The sequence below is a fragment of the Eumetopias jubatus genome, unplaced genomic scaffold (assembly GCF_037043125.1).
Source record: "Eumetopias jubatus isolate StellerSeaLion01/CBP00866 unplaced genomic scaffold, mEumJub1_p1.0 scaffold_1, whole genome shotgun sequence".
NCBI classification, from domain to species: domain Eukaryota; kingdom Metazoa; phylum Chordata; class Mammalia; order Carnivora; family Otariidae; genus Eumetopias; species Eumetopias jubatus.
In genome coordinates, this window is record NW_028274807.1 from 210,142,215 (window position 1) to 210,159,951 (window position 17,737).

The window sequence follows — 17,737 nt, forward strand, 5'->3', positions numbered from 1 at the left end:
GGTTAGTTGAGCAAATGAAGGAATCACAGCACTTCTACCTTCAATATTTCATTCCCACATTTCAGGTGGAAAAACGGGCCTCCAGGTGGATTCACAAGCCCCGCCCCTCAAGTCCAGCCTCCCAGCCCGGATCGGTCCAGTCACTCTTTTCCCGGCTTTAATCGGGGTGGGACCTGGTTCGGTATGAGGCGGGACCAAGGTCTTTCTGCCTTCCTATTGGTGCTCCTCCACTTGGGGCGGGACCTCTCTAAACCGGCGTTCCGATTTGCGGTCTCCCTGTTGGCCCGTGACCTGGAAACAATCTGGGTAAAATGGCGGCGCCCGGAGATGAGACCGAGTCGGCCCGGAGTCCGCGGCTTGCCGCGTGAGTATGTAGGTCGCGCATACTGAGGAGGCGAGCTCGAACTGCTGGGTCCTGGGCGGCCGGTTCTGGGCCGGCAGGGCGGGAGGGCGGCCCAGACCGACCCAGCTGCAGGGCTAGGGCACCATGACCTTTTGAAATGCGGGGCAGGGCCGTGCTGGGAAAGGCCGCTCTCCGTGTACGCCCCTCCCCACGTCCCTAATTTCCTATTTTGCAGATGAGACAGCTGAGGCTCAGAGAGGTTAAGGCCCTCTCGCGAAGTCACGCCGCAAGTTGGCCGCTAGGCCGGAATTCGAACCCGCGTCGGTCCGATTCTCCCAGGAAATCCAGAATCCTGACAGCCAGCCTCAGAGCTGCTGTAGGTACACCCCGCCATGGGGTTCAGACTTACAGATCATAGACGTTTTGTAAAAATTTAGCTCTTCTCCCCATTCAACTGATACTTGTTAGGTACCGACCATATTCCAGGCACTGTCCAGGTGCTGTAAACACAGCAATGAGGAAGACAGACAAAGCCTCCGATCTTCTGGGGGAGCTAGACATCAAACAAGTCAGAAATAGAGGGAACAGGTGATTTCAGATGTTAATTGCTAACGATGCATTCATCACGGTGATGGGGCTTTAGATTGGGAGTGGGGCTATGGTCAGGGAAAGCCTCTCATTTGAATATAGACCTGAATGACCAGAGACAGCTATGGACTGATCTAGGGGAAGAAATTTCCAAACAGAGGGAAAAGCAAGTGCAAAGGCTCTGAGACTAGAATAAACTTAGCTTGTTTAAGAAACAGTGTAGCTGAGGGCGCCTGGGTGGCTCAGTCGTTAAGGGTCTGTCTTTGGCTCAGGTCATGATCCCGGGGTCCTGGGATGGAGCCCGCAGTAGGGCTCCATGCTCCTGGGGAGTCTGCTTCTCCTTCTGCCCCTTACCCTCCCCTTGCTTGTGCTGTCTCTCTCAAATAAATAAATAAAATCCTTTTTTTTTAAAAAGTTTTATTTATTTATTTGACAGAGAGATACACAGTGAGAGAGGGAACACAAGCAGGGGGAGTGGGAGAGGAAGAAGCAGGCTTCCCGTGGAGCAGGGAGCCCGATGTGGGGCTCGATCCCAGGACCCTGGGATCATGACCTGAGCCGAAGGCAGACACTTAGTGACTGAGCCACCCAGGCGCCCCTAAATGAAAAACTTAAAAAAAAAAAAAAAGTTGAGTTTGGAGGGGTAGACCCTGTCTGAATATTTTAAGTGTGATAAAACAGTAGCGATTTTTAGGCAGAGAACACTGAATTTAGTTTACATTCTAAAAAGCTCTCTCTGGATATGGCAGGGAGAATTGACTGGTGGGAAAGCTGGGTAGGTATTAAAGAGATCATGGTTTGGGGTGGTGGCTTGCAGATTGAGAGAAATGGATGTATTTGGGATAGATTTGGATGTACTTATCAGGACTACTCAGTGGATTGAATGGGTGAATGAGGGACATAGTAGACTCAGAAATGACTCCTAGGTTTGTGGCCTGAATGACTAGGAATGGTGGTATGATTGGCTAGCATTCGGAGGAACAAGTTTAAGCAGGGATATCATTCTGGAGCAAATTAAGTTTGAGATGGCTAGGTATATGCCAAAGTAGCAGTTAGGTATGGAGGTTGGAGCTCAGGACTGTTAGTAACTATTTGGAATTCAGGGCTCCTGGGTGGCTCAGTTGATTAAGTGTCTGCCTTCAGCTCAGGTCATGGTCCCAGGGTCCTGGGATCAAGCTCTGCATTGGGCTCCCTGCTCAGCGGGGAGTCTGCTTCTCCCTCTCCCTCTGCCTCTCCCCCCACCGGCTTGTGCTCTCTGTCACTCACTCTCACTCTCTTTCAAATAAATAAAATCTTTAAAAAAATAACTATTTGGAATCCATCAGCACATAGATATCATTCCTGAGACTTTAACACACATATGAGAAACCTGGGCTCTTCTTAAAATGTGGATTCTGATTCAGGAGGTCTGGGTTAGGGCTGAGATTCTACTTTTCTAATGAGCTCCTAAATGATAATGTTGAATAGCTGGTCCCTGGAATATTGAATAGTGAAGATTCAGATAAGGTCTTAATTTTGGCTGCATATTAGAGTCTTTGGAGTGTCTTGGGTTTTTTTTGTTTGTTTGTTTGTTTTTTGTTTTTAAAGATTATTTGAGAGAGAGCACAAGCGGGGGGCGGAGGGCAGAGGGAGAGGGAGAAGCAGACTCCCTGCTGAGCAGGGAACCCTACATGGGGTTCGATCCCAGGACCCTGGGATCATGACCTGAGCCAAAGGCAGGCACTTAACTGACTGAACCACCCAGGCGCCGCTGGAGTGCTTTAAAATGCTGATGCCTGGGCCCTAGGTTTTTAGATACTTTGATTTATTATATCCAGGGTATGGCCTGGATATGGGGATTTATTTTTTTATTTTTTATTTTTATTTTTTTTTGACAGAGAGAGACACAGTGAGAGAGGGAACACAAGCAGGGGGAGTGGGAGAGGGAGAAGCAGGCTTCCCACGGAGCAGGGAGCCCGATGCGGGGCTTGATCCCAGGACCCTGGGATCATGACCTGAGCCAAAGGCAGATGCTTAACGACTGAGCCACCCAGGCGCCCCTGGATATGGGGATTTTTTAAAAGCTCCCTAGATGATTCTAATATGAACAAAGTTTGAGAACCATTAGTGCTGCCTACAGTAGTACAGAGAAGAGAGGAACAAGTTGAAAGACACCTCAGGGTAGCAGACAGACACATCCAGAATGTGGGATACTTTGCAGCTTTATTACTCAAAGTATGATGCCCAGACCTGCAGCATCAGTATCATTTGGAAGCTTGTTGGATGTACAAGGTCTTTAGCTCTACCCCAGACTTGCTGGATCAAAATCTGCATTCTTTTAAAAAAGATTTTATTTATTTATTTATTTGACAGAGCGGGAGAGCAAGCGAGAGAAAGCACAAGCGGAGGGGAAGAGCAGAGGGAGAGGGAGAAGCAGACTCCCCGCTGATCAGGGAGCCCGACGTGGGGCTTGATCCCAGGACCCCGGGATCATGACCTGAGCCAAAAGCAGACGCTTAACCAACTGCACCACCCAGGTGCCCCCCAAATCTGCATTTTAACAAGATCCTGGGTGATTTAGCTGCACATTCAAGTTTGCAGACATTGCAAACTTTAAAGAAGGAAGTGGGTCTTGCTGAATGGCTGAGAAATAGCCTGGGTTCTAGGAAGAAAATCTAGAATGCCAAGAAAGTGGGAGGAGGGCCTCACCCATGGTGCATGCTTCTGAGAAATTGAGCAAAATGAGGCCTGAGAAATAATCATTGGCTTTGGTAACAAAAGGGGCCTTTACAAATGGTGTCAGTGGAGTGGTTGGGGCAGCAGCCAAGCTGGAGAGAGTGAGGAACATAGTGTGTATATGACTCTTGGGAGAAGCTTTGCTGTAAATGGAGCAGAGACGTGGAGCAGACGCTGGAGGGAGTCTTTGGGACAAGATGGGAGATGCTAGAGAAGGTTTAAATGGTAATAATAATCCAGATACTTCCTAGCTCATTTTATGAGGTCAGCATTCCCTGATACCAAATCACACATACTCAAAACTACAGACCATTATCTCTTATGAACGTGGATGTAAAAATCCTCAACAAAATAACTAGCAAACCAAATTTTAGCAACATATAAAAAGGATTATATACCGTGACCAAGTGGAATTTGTCCCAGAAATGCAAAATTACTTTAAAATCTGAAAACCAGTTAATGTTAGATACCATATTAGTAGAAGAAAAGACAAAAATGACATGATTGTTTCAGTTGAAACAAAAAGTACTTAACAAAATCCAGTACTGTTTCTTTTCTTTCTTTTTTTTTTTTTTAAGATTTTATTTATGGGCGCCTGGGTGGCTCAGTTGGTTAAGCAACTGCCTCCGGCTCAGGTCATGATCCTGGAGTCCTGGGATTGAGTCCCGCATCGGGCTCCCTGCTCAGCAGGGAGTCTGCTTCTCCCTCTGATCCTCTTCTCTCTTGTGCTCTCTATCTCTCATTCTCTCTCTCTCAAATAAATAAAAAAAAAAGGATTTTTTTTTTTTTTTGACAGAGACACAGCGAGAGAGGGAACACAAGCAGGGGGAGTGGGAGAGGGAGAAGCAGGCTTCTCGCAGAGTAGGGAGACTGATGTGGGGCTCGATCCCAGGACCCTGGGATCATGACCTGAGCCAAAGGCAGGCGCTTAACGACTGAGCCACCCAGGCGCCCTCCAGTACTGTTTCTGATGAAAACATTCAACATCTGGGTATAGAACGGAATTTCTTTTTTTCTTTTTTAAGATTTTTATTTATTTATTCTAGAGAGAGAGAGAGCATGAGGGATAGGGACAAGCAGACCCCATGCTGAGGGTGGAGCCTGATGTGGGGCTCAGTCCCACAACCCTGAGATCACAACTTGAGCTGAAATCAAGAGTCGGACGCTCAACCAACTGAGACACCCAGGCACCCCTAGAAGGGAATTTCTTTAACCTTATAAAGCCCATTTATGAAAAACCCACAGCTCACATCATACTTAGTGATGAAAGACTGGATGCTTTTCCCCTAAGATCAAGAACAAAAAAGGATATCAACTCTTGCCACTTTGTACTGGAGGTTCCAGCAAGGGCACTTGGGAAAGAAAAAGAAATAAAAGATATTCAGTTTGGAAAGGAAGAGGTAAAACTATATTTGCAGGTGATGTGATCTTGTATATAGAAAATCCTAAAGAATAATAAAAAGCTATTGGAACTAATAAGTGAGTTCAGCAAGGTTGCAGGATATAAGATCAAATATATAAATATAAATTGTATTCCTATATCCTGGCCCTGAACAATGCAGAAATGAAATTAAGAAAATAATCCCACAAATAATAGCTCCATAAAGAATGAAACATAAATAGGGGCACCTGGCTGGCCCAGTTGGTAGAGCATGTGACTCTTGATCTTGGGATTGTGAATTCAAGCCCCATGTTGGGTGTAGAGATTACTTAAAAATAAATCTTAAAAAGAGAATGAAATGTGAATAAATTTGACAAAATAAGTGAAAGAATCATACACTGAAAACTGTAAAACATTGTTAAGAGAAATTAAAGATCTAAATAAATGGAGAGGTATCCCATGTTCATGGATCAGAAGACTTAATATTATTGAGATACCAATATTCCCTAAATTGATCTATAGACTCAACACAATCCCTATCAGAATCCCTCTGACTTTTTGCAGAAATTGACAGCTGATTCTAAAATTTGTATGTAATTGCAAGAGACCCAGAATTGCCAAAACAATTTTGTAAAAAAAGAACAAAGTTGGAGGACTTACAGTTCCTGATTTTAAAATTTTAAAGACTATAATAATCACAACAATGTGGTGCTGGGATGCCTGGGTGGCTCAGTCAGTTAAGCATTTGCCTTCAGCTCAGGTCATGATTCCAGGGCCCTGGGATCGAGTCCCACATCGGGCTCCTTGCTCAGAGGGCAGTCTGCTTCTCCCTCCCCCTGCCGCTCCCCCCTGCTTGCTCTCTCTGACAGATAAATAAATAAAATCTTTAAAAACAAAGCAAAACAAAAACAGTGTGCTACTGGCATAAGACCCAACATATAGATCAATGGAATTGGGAGCCCAGAATTAAACTCTTACATTTATGGTCAGTTGATTTTCAGCAAGAATGCCAAGACAAGACAAAAGAGTACACTTACCATGATGAGCACTGAGTAATATATAGAATTGTTGAATCACTTTATTGTACAGCTGAAACTAACTATGTTAACTATACTGAAATTAAAATTTTAAAACTTAATTTAAAAAAAAAAGAATGCCAAGACAAATGGGGAAAGAATGGTCTCTTCAAACGATAGTACTAGGACAACTGGATATCCATTTGAAATGAATCCCTTTCTCACACCATACACAAAAATTAATTCAAGGTGGATCATAGGACTGAATGTAAGAGCTAAAGCTATTAAACTCTTAGAAGAAAATAGGAATAAGTCTTTTTTTTTTTAAGATTTATATTATTTGAGAGAGAGAGAGGGAGAGAAGTCCCAAACAGACTCCATGCTGAACGTAGAGCCCAATGCAGGGGCTCAGTCTCACAGCCCTGAGATCGTGACCTGAGCTGAAACCAAGAGTCAGATGCCTAACGAACTGCGCCACCCAGGCGCCCCAACATAGGAATAAATCTTTATAACCTTGGCCTCGGCAGTGGTTTTTTAGATACAACATCAGCCTTACGGCTCTATGAATTGGTTGTCATCAAAATAAGACTTGTGCTGCAAAGAGTAACATCAAGAAAGTGAAAAGACGACCCAACGAATGGGAGGAAGTATTTGTAAATCACAAGGGTTAATATCCTGAATATATAAAGAACCCTTACAACTCAGTGATAAAAAGATAAGTAGCCCAGTTTTTTAAATGTTCAAAGGATCTAAATACACATTTCTCCAAAAGAGAGACACAATGGCCAATAAGGACAAGAGAAGATATTCGGCATCAATTTTTAGGGAGGTGCAAATCCAACCATGAGATATCACTTCACATTCACTAGTGTGTCTAATCAAAAAGCCCACAAGAACTGGCAAGTATGTGGAGAAATTGGAACCCTTATATATTGCTGGTGAGAATGTAAAATGGTGTGGCCACTTTAGAGGATAGGTTGGCAGGGAGCGCCGGGCTGTATCAGTTGGTAGAGCATGCCACTTGATCTGGGGGTCGCGAGTTCAAACTCCACGTTGAGCATGGAGCCTACATACAATAAAAAAAAAACAGTTTGGCAGTTCCTCAAAATGTTAGACATAGAATTACCATATGTCTCAGCAATTTGACTTCTCTGTATATACCTAAGAGGCATGTAAAGACCTCTTCACACAAAACTTCCACGTAAGTGTTCATAGCAGCATTAGTCATATAGTCAGAAAGTGGAAATGCCAAATGTCCATCAGTTGATGAATGGATAAACAGAGCTTTGTTATATCCATATAATGGAATTTTTTGGCAATTAAAACGAATGAAGTCTGATACATGCTACAATATGGATAAACCTGAAACACCTGCTAAGCGAAAGAAGCTCGTCCCACAAGAGTACTTGTGGTATGGCTCCATTTATACGAGCTACCCGGAGTAGGCAAATTATAGGGACAGTAGGTTAGTGGTTGCCTGAGGCAAAATGAGAGGGACTGCTGATGGGTATAGGTTTTCTTCTTGGGGTGACGAGAATGTTCTAAAATAAGATTGCGGTGATGGTTGCATGACTCTGTGAATAAACTAAAAAACCATTGAATTTTACACTTGAAAACGGTGAACTATATGATATGTGAATAAAATTGTTAAAAAAAAGAAAAAAAAAGATCCAGAAGCGCCTGGGTGGCTCAGTTGGTTAAGCATCTGACTCTTGGTTTCAGCTCAGGTCATGATCTCAGTGTCGTGAGATTGAGCCCTGTGTCGGGCTCCTCACTGGGCGTGGAACCTGCTTAAGATTCTCTCTCTCCCGCTGCCCCTCCCCCTCTCATGTGCACTCTCTCATATTTTTTATTTGAGAGAGAGAGAGAGAACAGAGGGAGAAGCAGCCTCCCCACTGAGCAGGGAGCCCAACGGGGGACTTGATCCCAGGCCCCTGAGACCATGACCTGAGCCGAAGGCAGATGCTTAACCAACTGAGCCACCCAGGTGCCCCATAAATAATTCTTAAGAAGAAAAAAAAAAGATCCAGTAGGGAGGGAGACCATAGCAGGAGCAAATTCCTCCAGTTAGTGGAGGGTTTAGCCCAACAACATGGGGATCCTTGGTTCCAACACCCATTTTAAGTCCATCCTGTGGATGAGGAGACCAGGGGGGCTGGTGAGTTAGCCATGCCATCTGGAACATGGTCTCTGCCCATGAGGGGTCTCATCTCCGTTAGCAGGTGGGGTGCCAGGCTGATGCTGTCTTTTTCTCTCTCGGCCAGGTGGTTGTCTAACGAGCAGCGGCATGAGCTGGGCCCAAGCCATCCTGCTGGCTCGGGGCCTCTCTCGGGGCTGGGGAGGCATCTGCGGGGCTGTCCTCACGGGAGCCCCCTTCTCTCAGGTAACCATCAGCTGAGCAGCTGTCCGCTCACACCAGCTGGCCTATCTGCTCTGAGGGCCAGCTGAATGGGCCTTATTCATTTTAAGAAGCGCTGCGGTCCATGTGGATAGGGGGGTTGAGTTTGGAAATGAGGATAAAGGAGCTAAGTAGATTTGGGTGGTGACTTGTGGGTAACTCCTGCCTCCATTTGTAAAGATGTGGGCAGAACATTGAACTTCTGTCCCTTCCCAGAGTGACCAGGTGGCCTAAGCCAATCAACGGGCACAGACAGCAGTAACAGTGATGATAATAATAATCAGGCATACCTTGTTTTATTGTGCTTCACAGATAATGTGGGTTTTTTTGGCTTTTACAAGTTGAGGGTTTGTGGCAACCCTCTGCCGAACAAGTCTGTTGGTGCCATTTCCCAACAACATTTGCTCATTTCATGTCTCTGTGTCACATTTTGGTAATTCTTGCAATATTTCAAACTTACTCATTATCATGCATGTTATGGTGATCCGTGAGCAGCAATTATGACCCGCTGAAAGCTCAGATGCTGGTTAGCATTTTTAACAAGAAAGTATTTTTTAATTAAAGTACGTACATTTCTTTAGACATAATGTTATTGCTCGCTTTATAGACTACAGTATAATGTAAACCTAACCTTCCTCTGCATTGGGAAGCTAGAAATTCATTTGGCGCACTTTATTGTGACATTTGCTTTATTGTGGGGGTCTGGGACTGAACCCCCAATATCTGGGGGGTATGTCTGTGCCTCCCTTATTGAGCACACCCTCTGTGCCAGGCCCTGTGCTATGCTTTTTGTTTACATTATCTCCTTTGTGGTGTCTCCCTTTCTTTTGGGCATTCTAGAGCTTCCATTCTGATTTTTGACCTATGCACATACCACCTGCAGAATTAGTTGCCTACGATTTCACTTTAAATGGACACTTTTTTTTTTTTTTTTTAAGATCACCTCACATAAGTAGGACATTGGGATGGCTGTTGGGGCAGCAGAGCAGAGGGACTAAGGGCAGGGACTCTGATCTCAGCTCTGTTACTTTGCAGCTATGGGACACCAGACATCCCATTTCACCTCTCTGGGCCTCAGTTTCCTCCTCTGTAAGCACTCTCTCAATGGGCAGTTGGAAAGATTAAATGAGCTTCACACTCAGAAAGTGGTCAACAATGCCTGGAAGAATATTCAGTAACTGTTAGCTCTTATTTGCCAAATAGATAGATAGATACATCTCTCTCTCTCTCTCTCTCTCTCTTTCTCTTTCTCTCTCTCTCTCTCTCACTCTCTCTCTGTATATTTTTTTTAAAGTAGGCTCCATGCCCAATATGGGGCTTGAACTCACGACCCTGAGATCAAGAGTTGCATGCTCTACCAACTGAGCCAGCCAGGCGCCCCTCGCCATGTATTTTTATTATTTATTTATTTATTTGTTTGTTTGTTTGTTTGTTTATTAAAGATTTTATTTATTTATTTGACAGAGACAGTGAGAGAGGGAACACAAGCAGGGGGAGTGGGAAAGGGAGAAGCAGGCTTCCCGCGGAGCAGGGAGCCTGATATGGGGCTCGATCCCAGGACCCTGGGATCATGACCTGAGCCGAAGGCAGACGCTTAACGACTGAGCCACCCAGGCGCCCCCCGCCATGTATTTTTAAAGATGCCTTGTATATAGTTATTCTAATTTAAACATTCAGTTTCACTTAAAATAAGAAATTTGGTGTTATACTATCCATACAGGGGTTAGCAGACATTTTCATAAGGAGTCAGATATTAAGTATTTTTGGCTTTGCAACCCACACAATCTCAGTTACAACTACTCACCTCTGCCAAAGTAGTGCAAATACAGCCCCAGACTAGACATCATGAATGTGCCTGGCTATATTCGAATATGACTTTATTGACAAAAGCAAACAGCTGGCCATAGTTGCCCCTCAGGTTTGCCCCCAGCAGCCTCCACTCCCCACTCTGGGGAACAAGGTCTTCTTGACCCAAGGGAAACACCATCGTAACAGATGGGGAAACTGAGGCCTGAGCAGTAAAGTGGGATGTGGGCATCACCTAGCAGAGGACAGTCAAGCCAAGATTCCTTCTGATTCCAAAGTCTGCATTTTCTTTTTTAAACTCAGTCGTTGAGATGTATCTTTTGAACAGATAATACTGTTAGTTACAGTGGGCAATTCAAATAGTTCTGGGGCTACAGCAGACAAGGGTCTGTCCCTCTTTTGCTTGGCCACCACTTAGCTCCCCTCTCTAGAGGCAAGAGGTGTTACCCACTTAATGCATTTCTTCCCAGACATACTTTACAGGAGCAAAAAACGTATATGCATACAGTCGATTCTCATTATCCACAGTAGTTACGTTTTATGAAGTGGCCGCCTACGCCAAATTAGTTAGTGAATACCAAACCATCGCTTCCAGGGAAATATGGGGTAGGTTCCTGTGAGCCTCTGCTCACATTTTCATCAGCCAGTCAATACATACCTTGTTGTATGTGTGTTTCTGTTTAAAGACAACTGATTGGCTCTATATCGTTGATTTGTGAACACTGAACTCCCAGCCACCAGCACTATAACTCACGCCTGAATGAAGCTCCACTACTACATGCTATTTGCTCTGTAAGGAGCAGCAGAGCCTTCTGCAGGGAGGAACACTAGACAGCCCTTCAGCACTATGCTTGGGGGCCATTTTCCACAGCAAAATCACCAACAAGAAGATGTGAAAACCATGCACTAAAAAAACATCTCTAAGAGGACACTTGTTGACAGTGTGCGAGCCAAAACGAGAAGGCTGAGCGTCGCCTTGTTCGAACTCAGCTGGGAATGAACAGACTTGGGCAACTCCAATTGTTCACCGCACTGCATGTGTCTGTGAATGACCAGGAAAGTGTTAAGAGTATTGACTTTGGGATTACAAATCAGTTTTAGCAAGTAGGCAAATTTGCAACTAGGGAATCCACAAGTAATGAAGATCTATTGTATAGAAGTTGATGAGGTTTTTTTACACCTCTGGGAACTTACTCTACCCTGTTGCACACGTTGCTTTTTTTCGTTTCATAATATACCTGGGAGCTCGTTCTGGGTCACACAAGACCCTCCTCGGTGCCTCTCAGAGATGCAGGTGCTCCCTGTTCACTTTCACAGCCAGGTGCTTAACCATTTCCTTGTGGATGCACATTGCAGCCATTTCCACCACTACAGTGGACATGCAGACGGCATTTGGCCCAGGTTCCTTTTATAGCTGTCAGATTTACAAACCCGATACAGGATCCCTGCATCAGAGGGTGTGTTTGCTGTGGTGAATGTGGCCAAGCAGTCTCCATGGGGATTTCACTGTTGTTTTCTCACACTTTGTAATGGTGCCTGATCTTGGGCTTGTCACCACAGCACCACACCTCCTCAGGGGCCCTTCGGGATGCCCATTGGCACCTTTCCCAGGAAATAGCCAGCCCGGCAGTCCCCCTGGGGGCCCTGGGAGGTGCCAGATTCCAGCAACGGTTCTCTGTCCCCAGGTGCCTCTCCAGGCCCCACGGGGCCTCCACTGCAGCGCAGCCGCCCATAACTCTGACTCGTGGCTGGTCCCGCCCTGGCCTGAGCCCCGGAAGGGACCCACGAAGGCCCTGACCCTCCATGAGGAGCTGTTCCAGCAGACACTGGAAGGGGCGCGGGACAAGGCAAACTTCGTGCGTGCGGTGCAGAACTTCGGGCAGCACAACGTGCACAAGCGGGGCCATGTGGACTTCATCTACCTGGCCCTGCGCAAGATGCGGGAGTACGGTGTCGAGAGGGACCTGGCTGTCTACAACCTGCTGCTTGACATCTTTCCCAAGGAGGTCTTCCGGCCTCGAAGCATCTTCCAGAGTATGTTCATCCACTACCCACGGCAGCAGGAGTGTGGGATCGCCGTCCTGGAACAGATGGAGAGCCACGGTGAGGCCAGCAGGCTCAGGGGTGGGGAGTGGGTTTCTTCCTTCTCCCTGGTCTTGGGCCCCTCCACTGCTCCACAGCTCTGACTTGTCTTTTCTCTGCCTGTCTGTTTGGCTGGCTTGCTCCCCTACCCACCTCAATCTCTCCTCTGTCTCCCTTCTCTTTCCTCTCTCCCTCGGACTGTTCCTTTCAATTCTAATTCTGTTCTCCCTCTCTGTCATCAATCCCCTGACTTCAATTCTTCCTGTCTCTGGTTCTTTCCATCTGGGCCTCCTCCTGATTTCCTCTTGATCCCGGCTCCCCTGCCCCTCTCTGTCTCCCATGTCTCTGTCTCCCTTCCCCCTTCGGCCCCCTGCCTGAGGCTCTGCCTCCTTATGCCCGACATAGGCGTGATGCCCAACAAGGAGACTGAGTTCCTACTGATTCAGATATTTGGACGGAAAAGTTACCCCATGCTCAAGTACGTGCGCATGAAGCTGTGGTTCTCCCGCTTCAAGAATATCAACCCCTTCCCTGTGCCCCGGGACCTACCCCAGGACCCTGTGGACCTGGCCAAGTTGGGCCTGCGGCACATGGAGCCCAACCTCAGCGCCACGGTCACCATTTACCAGGTATCCACCCCTGTCCACACCCTCAGCTGCAACCCCAGCCTGGGCCCCCTCATTCACCCTGAGTGATTGTGCTGAGACAGGCTGAGCCCTCACTAGATTCCTGTGGCCCTCACTCCTCACTGCAGCTTGACCTCTGACCTCTGACCTCTCCTCCTGCCCCTCTCCCCACACTGTGTATTCTGGGATCTGTCTTCCTTTCTGGACCTTGAGCCTTCCTTTTTTTTTTTTAAGAATTTATTTATTTATTTGAGGGGGTGGGGGCGGGGGAGAGGGAGAATCTCAAGCAGACTCCATGCTGAGCTTAGAGCCCAATGCAGGGCTTGATCCCAGGACCCCGAGATCATGACCTGAGCCAAAATCAAGAGTTGGACGCTCAGCCAGCTAAGCCACCCAAGTGCCCCGGTTCCCAACCATTCTATGCCAATTTACTTCTCAGGCCTTTGTGCTTACTGCTCCCTCTGCCAGGACCACTCCTCCCTGGGACTTCATGTTCTTCCAGGAATCTCATCTATGCTGTCCCTTCCTCAGGATCCCCTTCCTGACCACCCTGGCTAAGGCACGGGGTGCCTGGCCTGGTTGCTCATTTACCATGACTCAGTTTCCCGTGTCTCCCAAGGTTCAGCACAGAGTCTGGCACAAAGCTGAGCTCAGCAGTTGTTTGTTGAATGACTGAATGAAACAGTTCACACATGCACACACACACATGCCCCGATGTCCTAGGGGCCCCACTCATGCCAGACCACATGGAGGATCCTGTGGTCCTGGAGGCTGACCCCAGGTAACAGTTTCTCTCAGAGCTGCTGGTTCTGAGATGGAGAAGCACTGGGGCTGTGGGAGCCCAGAAGGGGCAAGAGGAAGGGAGGGCTTCCTGGAGGAGGTGAGGGTGAACTGCACTCAGGCGGGACAAGACGCGAGGAGAGCATTCTAGGCAGAGGGAGCAGCATGGGAGGGCAGCTGGGAGATGCAGAAAGGGCTGCTTCTGGCCAGTGCAGGGGGTCAGGCTGGGGGAGAAGGGGCACAGAGGCACCAAGCTAGAGTGTGGTTTGAACTGGTTGGTGGGGAGGGAGCCACCGGGAAGTTTTAAGAAGAGGAAGGATGGGGGGGAAGTCATGTTTCTGGAAGGAGTTTGTTTCAAAAGCACCCTCCGGTGGCCACGTGGATGGTACTGAATGTGGGCGGGCAGAGGGCCAAGGGATTAGGGCAGTAGGTAATGGGGTGTTCGGGTGAGAAAGGACAGAGGCTTGGCCTGGAGCACATCGCAGAGGAACGGTAGTGTTTAACTCATTCCTACATTTGGAAAGTAAAGCATTAGAAGCCACATAGTCCTCAGGTACACACAATGAAGAGTTCTCCTCTCCTAGCCTGGCCCTTCAGTCCCCAGGCTCCTTCCCCAGAGGTGACCACATCTGTGTCTCCTTCCAAAGAGATCCTATGCATTTGCAAGCAGACACATCCTTTGCATGTATTCTTGTTTCCCCTCATTATGAAAAGTATGTACAGAAAGGTTGAAAACATGGTAAAATGATCACCAACACTACCTAGATTTAGAATAGGAACAATCGAAGACTCCATCAAGAGAGGGCACTGTCTACGTAGATTCTAACACTTCAGTCAAATTGGTTAAAAAAAAAAAAAAAGGGCGGGCGCCCGGGTGGCCTAGTTGGTTAAACGACTGCCTTCAGCTCAGGCCATGATCCTGGAGTCCCAGGATCGAGTCCCACATCGGGCTCCCTGCTGAGCAGGGAGTCTGCTTCTCCCTCTGAACCTCTTCCCTCTCATGCTCTCTATCTCTCATTCTCTCTCTCTCAAATAAATAAAGAAAATCTTTAAAAAAAAAAAAGGGCAAGTGAAAAGTTGAAGTATTTTCAGTGGTACAGTAAGCTCCCTTCAGTGTGAGAAGTAGGGGTAATAAAAGTGCATGTACCTATTTGCCTATTTTCACAAAAATAAATAATGCAAAGATGAATCTGAAATGGGTAGAAATGATTATCTCTGGGCAAGCAGAGGAGATGGGGTAGAGAGAACAGGAGTGGAAGAGAGACAGCTATTTAATATGGATTGACTTTTAAACTATGAAAATGTTTACATGTATTTTTTAATTCAAAGGGGGGTAATTCCCCTAAAATTGAAAACAAACAGAAACAAATGGATATGGTTAAATATCAAATTGATAGTATAATCAGTGAGAGAAAAAGTTCTTCCGAGTCAGTTGTCCAACTGCCCACCCTTAGTGGCATCTATTCTTTTTTTTTGTTTACTTTTTTTTTTAAGATTTATTTATTATTTATTTTGAGAGTGAGAATGAGAGAGAGTACATGAGAGGGGGGAGGGTCAGAGGGAGAAGCAGACTCCCTGCTGAGCAGGGAGCCCGATGCGGGACTCGATCCCGGGACTCCAGGATCATGACCTGAGCCGAAGGCAGTCGCTTAACCAACTGAGCCACCCAGGCGCCCCTTAGTGGCATCTATTCTAAGAACAAACATACCTGTGGGGAAATCCTAAACTTAATCCCACAGCAGTATGGTTAACAGTAATATCAAAACTATTTCTGTAGTTTGACAGATAAGTAAATGTATTACTGTTGATAGGAACCAAGATTTTTAGTGTGAGAAAAATATACAAACAGATGTAAAAACAAGAAATCCATAGTGTGAAATTTAAAATAAAAAATCAGTATTGGGGCGCCTGGGTGGCTCAGTCAATTAAGTGTACGACTCTTGATCTCAGCTCAGGTCTTGATCTCAGGGTCGTGGGTTTGCTGATTTGCTTCTTGTGTCTCCTTCTTGGAGTATACTGTGCATGTGAAATTAATTTTTCTTTTTAAAACTTCACAAGCATGGAGCATTTACTATGTGCCAGGCACTGTTCTCTCAGATGGTTTTAGAACCATCTGAATTAAGTGGTGTTATCTCCATTTTGCATCTGGAGAAACTGAGGCACACAGGTACATCGACTTGACCACAGTCACACAGCCTGTGTGGCAGATCCCGGATTTTAAAAGTCAGGCTCTAAGTTTCCCTCTGTGTACACATTTTAAATGACGGCAGCTAGTGCCAAACTGGATAGAAGTAAGGAAGGGATGGGCTTGAGTGATGGGTAGGAGACCAAGAGGAGCCCTGAATTCGCTGGGATCCCCTTCCCCCATTTTTCTCCCCAGCTTTTCTATAGGGGCTGGGGGCCACAAGCTTCCACCCCTCCTCTTCCTTGCAGATGCCTTCTTCCAAAGACTCCACAGGTACAGCCGATCCCACTGAGCCCCACATTGTAGGTAAGGCTCTGGCATGGGGGGGCTGGATTCCCACCAGGCCTGCTGGGTGGTCTCCCTGGGCCTTTGGGCAGAGTCCATCAGCCAGGGCCCCCTGGGCATGTGTGTCTTCACACCAGGAATCCAGACTCCTGATCAGCAGGCTGCCTTGGCCCACCACAACCCAGCCCGGCCTATCTTCGTCGAGGGCCCCTTTTCCCTGTGGCTCCGAGACAAATGTGTCTATTATCACATCCTCAGAGCTGACTTGCTGCCCCCTGAGGAGAGGGTAAGGGCCCAAAGCGTGAGTGGGGGGGGGTATGGGTGTGTTTGGGGGGTTGTTGGCATCACCCTGATGGCTCATGTTAGGTCTCAGAGGGGCAGGCAGAAGGGGAAGGGATAGCTCCTGGTTTCGGGAGGTAGGCTGTAGCTGGCTGCAAGATTCTGGGCCTCTGACCCTGCTGTACCCACCTCCCTGGGGTAGGAAGTGGAAGAAATTCCAGAGGAATGGAATCTCCACTACCCGATGCAGCTGGACCTGGAGTACGGGAGGAGCGGCTGGGATGACTACGAGTTTGACATCCATAAAGGTAAAACTGGGAGGGCAGGTTTCCAAACACTGGACATAATGAGGCCTCTGGGGTGGTAGGGTGGCACCCAGGCTGAGACCCAGCCCAGTTACCCCACATCCAGACCCAGTAGATGTCCAAGTACAAACACGTACACACACACACACACGCACCCCACATGCAGGCCCAGTAGATGTCCAAGTACACACACACACGTACTCCCAAGGGCTCCAGGCCTGTCAGCCCTTGGTCATGGAGCATCTCTGTGCTGGCTACCGAGTGTGACCAGGACAGGCCAAGCTCCTCCCCTCGAGCAGCTCTGGGCAGTGGGGGAACAGGCAAGTTAAGTTATATTCTTGGGGTCTCAAGGGAGGAGCACACCATCCAGTGTGGATGGGATGTGGGGAGACTTCCTGGTGGAATGTTGAAGACCCAGGAGGCATTGCTCAGGTGAAGCATGGGGTTAGCAATCTAGGTAGATGGGATATCTTGTGCAAAGCCTTGGATGCACAAGAAACATCCCACCTGTGGCCTGGAAGGGGTGCAGGCATGGGAGGTGCTCCTCCAGTCCCCACTGCACAAACTGAGCACCTGTTTCCCCAACAGTGGAGGAAGGTCCTGTCTTCGCCATATGCATGGCGGGTGCCCACGACCAAGCTACACTGGCCAAGTGGATCCAGGGCTTGCAGGAGACCAATCCAGCCCTGGCCCAGATCCCCGTGGTCTTCCGCCTGGCGGGGTCCACCGGGGAGCTCCTGGCGTCCTCCTCAGGGCTGGAGGAGCCGCCCCCACCAGAGGGCCAGGAAGAGGAGGAGGACAGTCAGCAGCGACAGCAGCAGGGCCAGAGCTGAGCTTGAGCGATCACCTGCACAAGCTGTGGACTGGTGTGATAGCGTGAGATAGATGCCTTTTGAGTGTACAGCAAATAAAAGTTTTGCGTCTTGGGGCTGCCTTCTCTCTTCTCTG

The 17,737-nt window shown here is 47.5% G+C and overlaps 1 protein-coding gene across 3 annotated transcripts; it reads left to right on the forward strand.

Moving 5' to 3' along the window:
- Positions 1 to 283: 283 nt before the first annotated feature.
- Positions 284 to 17,717, forward strand: ECSIT (ECSIT signaling integrator). 3 transcript variants are annotated; one of them, XM_028088911.2, is made up of 9 exons: positions 284 to 364; positions 579 to 719; positions 8,308 to 8,426; positions 11,933 to 12,350; positions 12,735 to 12,958; positions 16,127 to 16,226; positions 16,343 to 16,491; positions 16,687 to 16,792; positions 17,378 to 17,717. In XM_028088911.2, exons 3-9 carry the CDS (start codon positions 8,331 to 8,333, stop codon positions 17,620 to 17,622), a joined length of 1,338 nt encoding a protein of 445 aa, XP_027944712.1. In that variant the 5' UTR covers positions 284 to 364; positions 579 to 719; positions 8,308 to 8,330; the 3' UTR covers positions 17,623 to 17,717. The 3 variants fall into 3 exon arrangements, with proteins under 3 accessions (XP_027944712.1, XP_027944714.1, XP_027944713.1); XM_028088913.2 differs by having other exon boundaries at positions 16,169 to 16,226; XM_028088912.2 differs by having other exon boundaries at positions 293 to 372.
- Positions 17,718 to 17,737: the final 20 nt, after the last annotated feature.

What these genes read in the sequence shown, in the direction of transcription:
- ECSIT (XM_028088911.2), top strand. Translation starts at nt 8,331, where the DNA reads ATGAGCTGGGCCCAAGCCATCCTGCTGGCTCGGGGCCTCTCTCGGGGC. An exon ending in CGGGAGCCCCCTTCTCTCAG is followed by an intron (nt 8,427 to 11,932) that starts GTAACCATCAGC and finishes CTCTGTCCCCAG; the next exon opens with GTGCCTCTCCAGGCCCCACG. An exon ending in TGCTGCCCCCTGAGGAGAGG is followed by an intron (nt 16,492 to 16,686) that starts GTAAGGGCCCAA and finishes TCCCTGGGGTAG; the next exon opens with GAAGTGGAAGAAATTCCAGA.